This window comes from Ipomoea nil, unplaced genomic scaffold (genome assembly GCF_001879475.1).
Source record: "Ipomoea nil cultivar Tokyo-kokei standard unplaced genomic scaffold, Asagao_1.1 scaffold3016, whole genome shotgun sequence".
Lineage (NCBI taxonomy): Eukaryota > Viridiplantae > Streptophyta > Magnoliopsida > Solanales > Convolvulaceae > Ipomoea > Ipomoea nil.
Genome location: NW_017619444.1, coordinates 1374414 through 1378721, shown reverse-complemented (window position 1 = coordinate 1378721; position 4308 = coordinate 1374414). Strand labels below are relative to the sequence as shown.

Sequence of the window (4308 nt, the reverse complement as noted above, 5' to 3'; positions counted from 1 at the left end):
AATGCTACTCTAGTCTAGTTTTATATAAGGGGATTAGTGAGTTAATAATATAGGGAATAAATTACCTCCAGGAGTATATTTATCATATGCTTTAATTTCAGTAAATTTAACATTAGAAAAAATATTTTGTAAAACATATTTCATATCAGATGACTGAAAATTCGTCATTAATTTAATTAACATGAAAAATAAAATAAAAAAAATCTGTAAAACATAATTCATATCCGATGACTGAAAAATCGTCATGTTCCATTTCGTTACTAGCTTAGGGAGTACAACTTTGTCCAGAATGCAGGTTTCTTCAATTCATATGTATATCCTTAATTTCATTCAATTCCTATCTCATTTAAGACATTATATATACTCTCCTGTCTCAGCTTGCACCTATATATGTATCCATGCATGCATATATATATATATATGGTTTCCTTTGATTTGCCCCATAATCCAAAGCTGAGAGATCGATGAACGTTAACGTTGGCGCAGAGATTTGAGCTTCCTTATCTAAAATTCACTCACTTCACCTTCTTGGCAATTCCCCACCCACAAGTACAGATTTCTGGCGTTCTGTCTCGATGGCAACACTCTACAACAGTCTCTCCTCGGTGACTGCAACAATATTCAAAACATAATAATGTACTTAGCTAATAGCAATGGAGATCATAAGTGTTGAGAGAAACCCGCGATCACCATCTTAAGATATGCACGGATTGGGCTAAATCCGTTTTGAAATCTTAGTTCACAAAGAACAAGAAGGATGTAAACTTGCCTAGATTACTTATAACTAATTAGCTCAAACTAAGAAGCTAAGCTAGTAGGCTGCTTTGCTAGAAGCCTAGAAGTTAAACTTCTGAATTTGTGGTTATTAAGTTAAACCAATTTGGTTGGAGTTGTCTCTATCATATATGAAAGGCAAAATTCTCTTGCCCTGGCCTCAAGACCCTGCAACAAATTTTTCAATGAATCATGCATGGTCCACACATCTTTAAAAGATACATTTTTAATATTAAAAATGTACCTCTTACTCGTGATCTACACGGCTGTGTGAACCATGGTTCATTGAATAATGATTACCCCACACCCCGACTTGACTAGATAGCAGAGACAAAAATTAGAGTGATGACTCAACTGCCCAATAGGTGAGAAGACGAATATAAAGAGTTCATTACACCCCAACCCGACTAGACATTAGTGGAGGGAAAAATTAGGGCGATTCAAGTGCCCAATAAGTGAAAAGACAAATAGGTGCGGGCCCATAAAGAGTCCATTACATTACATTAGGTATATATAACTCCAATCATTATTGTATGGACCATGGTTCACACAACTTGTGTGAACCATATTTTGTATATTGTAAAATAATGTACATTTAATACAAAAATAATATACATTCAGTACAAAAATAATATACATTGTATTCGGGGATGTACATTATTTTTGTACTGAGTGTACATTATATTGTATAATGTACATTCAGTACAAAAATAATGTACATTTAGTATATTAAAAATGCACTTTTTGTTATGGTCCACATAACGCTGTGTGAATCATGGTCCACACAATAATTTGCCATATAACTCTGCAAAATTAAAGCAGAGGGCCGGAATTGAAGTTGAATTGACTTACCCTTTCCCATCGGCCAGTGTCAGGCTGTTTCAAGACGACAATGGAGTCGATATTTTCCGGCGATTCGGCCCTCCAGCGGCAATAAGGGTAGGGCTCCCGGTGACGATAGTAAATCCCGATGATCTGATTCCTACTCCGGTCGAGCCTGACCTTGTTGACGTAGTAAATGAAGGGCTTCTGGCAAGGGTGCTTGGTGACAGGCCTGGTGTTAAACGCATAGGCCATATAATCAGCCCTTTTGTACCAGTTCAAGAAGGTCCTGGTGGGCATTTCCAGCTCCCTGGGAGAAATCATCCCTCTTATCACCTGAATCACGTAGCCCCACGACACGGATATGGACCAGTACCTCTGCTTGTCGTAGCAGATGGACTGCTGCATTACGCTGCCGGAGTCCAGTTTCACCGACTCCGATAGTTGCCGGAGGCTTTCCACTCTGCTCATCTCCGGGAAGATGGGCGCCACCACGTCCAGGTGGTGGACCGACACTAATGGTGACACCGGGTGGGCTCCCAGTAGCCCCAGTAAGTTGCCGTACACATCATACTGCAATATATATATATACATATATAATTTCTCAATCATATCATCTTCATGTTACTAAATAATATAAGCTATTTAGCTCTATGCATGCATGCATGGAAGAGATCAGAGTAGGAATCTTAATTAGCTCATCATGAAAGTTTATTTTTTACTTTTGGTTAAAAAATGCATGCTTTGTTCTATTCCAATTCAAACTTTTCCCCCCAACCAAAAAAAATTCAAACTTTTCCCATCCATACTCATGATTCTTTAAAAGGTAGTATCTATTCTATTTTATATTTTATGAACCTACGACCATCCATTTGAAAGGGTAATCCGGATGCCATCACACTACATGGTAATTGCCCTGACTTGACTTATATAATCATTAGTTAACATGAATTGGTTGACCCCACACTGGTACAAATTTGTGTGAGTCAGTCTCATTGATCTTTGTTCGTGACAGGTCAAAAAAAGATAAAAATATAATACTTATACGGGAAAATGTAATATTAATCATTAATAAAATGTTTGTTACGTATACACCTTTCTTTATAAATAAGAGACACTTTACATCTTGACCAGACCCGTCTCACAGATAAGGAGCTGTGAGACCGTCTGACAAGGAGAGTCATTCTTAATTTATACTTTTTTAGAAGAGGAAGGAAATTGGATCCACTATTTGTGAATAAATCATGTCTTATGACCATAGTCAATAAAATTAAACATGGAAGGTTATAGTTATTATCCAATTAATAGCTGACCAACGTAGCTTGAATTATATTTTATAATTTAGTTAGAGGGTAAGAGTGCAATAATTCCCCCTAATCTGAATTGATTACCTGATGAAATCCGGGTTCTCGGGTAACGGGCACGCCGAGCTCAGCCATGCAAGCCTGAATTCTGTCATCACTGCCATACAAACCCGGGTATCGCGAGATGCAGCGATCCTGCATTTTCTCAAGCTCTTTAGCTAAGGGGTAGCTAATGGCGAACCCCCCGCCGCCGTAGGCCATGCTGTACGAGAAAAAGATGTTCTGGATGTGACTCTCCGAGGAGCTGCCGATGTAGTAAAACTGCGTGTGATCGTACTTGTTCAGCACTCTCACAACATTGTCCACGAAGAACACGGTGTCGTCGTCTCCCATCACGAACCACCTCACATCTTCCAATCCCAACCTCAGCGTCTCCGAAACCACCCGCGAAATCCGCAGGGCCGACCGGTCGCCCTGCTGGTTCGTGTAGTTGAACCGGGAGGTGTCGCCGGAGACTCTAATCTCCGGCAGCAATGACTCGTCGCCGCTCTTGACGTTGACGGTCTTGTCTAGCCACACCACGCCGCGCGTCTCCTGCGGCCGCCACCACACCTTTATGTACTCTTTCCGCTTTTCCCACAGGTTGGAGGACGCGGCGATCCCGAAGACTATGTGCTTCAGCTCCGTGTCGTCGCGAAAGGACGGCCTCTTTTGCGGCGGCGGCTCCTCCTCCTCCTCCTCGGAAGAGGACGGAGGAGGAGAAGGCGGCTTATTGGCGGCGTCGTTAGTAGAAAGGCGGTTTTCTTTGGCGAGATTATTATTATTATTATTATTATTATCGCCATAGCTGCACTTACAAGTCGGGGAATCTTTGATGAGAATGATCTTGGCGGAGTAAACGACGTAGATGAAGAGGAGGGTGACGAAGAGCCACATGACGGATTTGCGGAGGCGGCCGAAAGAAGGCAGGGGGCGCTGGTGAGAAGCGGAGGAGGAGGACATTTTCTAAGAATGGGATCGGAGGGCGGCGGTGTTGAAGCTATGGTGGCGATGGAGGGGTTGCAGGTCTGTATCGGAGTGGAAGAGTGCGGGCGCGCGTTGTGATTGAGGTGAGTGATGGAGAGACAGCGTAGTGAGAGATGTTCGGATCTTTGAGTTTTCTTGGTTGTGGCCATTAACTGTCTGTCTGTTGTATATTATGTTGCACTCAACTGTCATACCTGCCCGCAGCTACCATATTCCATATCACTTCTACTAAATCATTGCCTGTGTGCACTAAAATATATATATATATATATATATATATATATATATATATATATATATATATATATATATATATATATATTTTGTCATCTGAGTCTCAATGTCCAAATTTTGTGTATACTTTTTATCATTTTGAGTACAA

General features: G+C 41.0%; 1 protein-coding gene across 1 annotated transcript; it reads right to left on the bottom strand.

The window, feature by feature from the left end:
• Positions 1 to 325: 325 nt before the first annotated feature.
• Positions 326 to 3902, bottom strand: LOC109163262. The gene is made up of 3 exons (XM_019312015.1): positions 2988 to 3902; positions 1627 to 2169; positions 326 to 609 (listed from the first exon to the last, which is right to left on the bottom strand). The coding sequence occupies exons 1-3, from the start codon at positions 3900 to 3902 to the stop codon at positions 505 to 507; spliced, it is 1563 nt and encodes a 520-aa protein (XP_019167560.1). The 3' UTR covers positions 326 to 504.
• Between the last annotated feature and the right edge of the window lie 406 nt (positions 3903 to 4308).

Excerpts from the sequence above, each read along its gene's own strand:
- LOC109163262 (XM_019312015.1), bottom strand. The coding sequence starts at position 3,902 with ATGTCCTCCTCCTCCGCTTCTCACCAGCGCCCCCTGCCTTCTTTCGGC. Across the intron at positions 2,170-2,987 it reads GAGAACCCGGATTTCATCAG|TATGATGTGTACGGCAACTT; the intron begins GTAATCAATTCA and ends TATATATTGCAG. Across the intron at positions 610-1,626 it reads ACACTGGCCGATGGGAAAGG|TCACCGAGGAGAGACTGTTG; the intron begins GTAAGTCAATTC and ends ATATTGTTGCAG.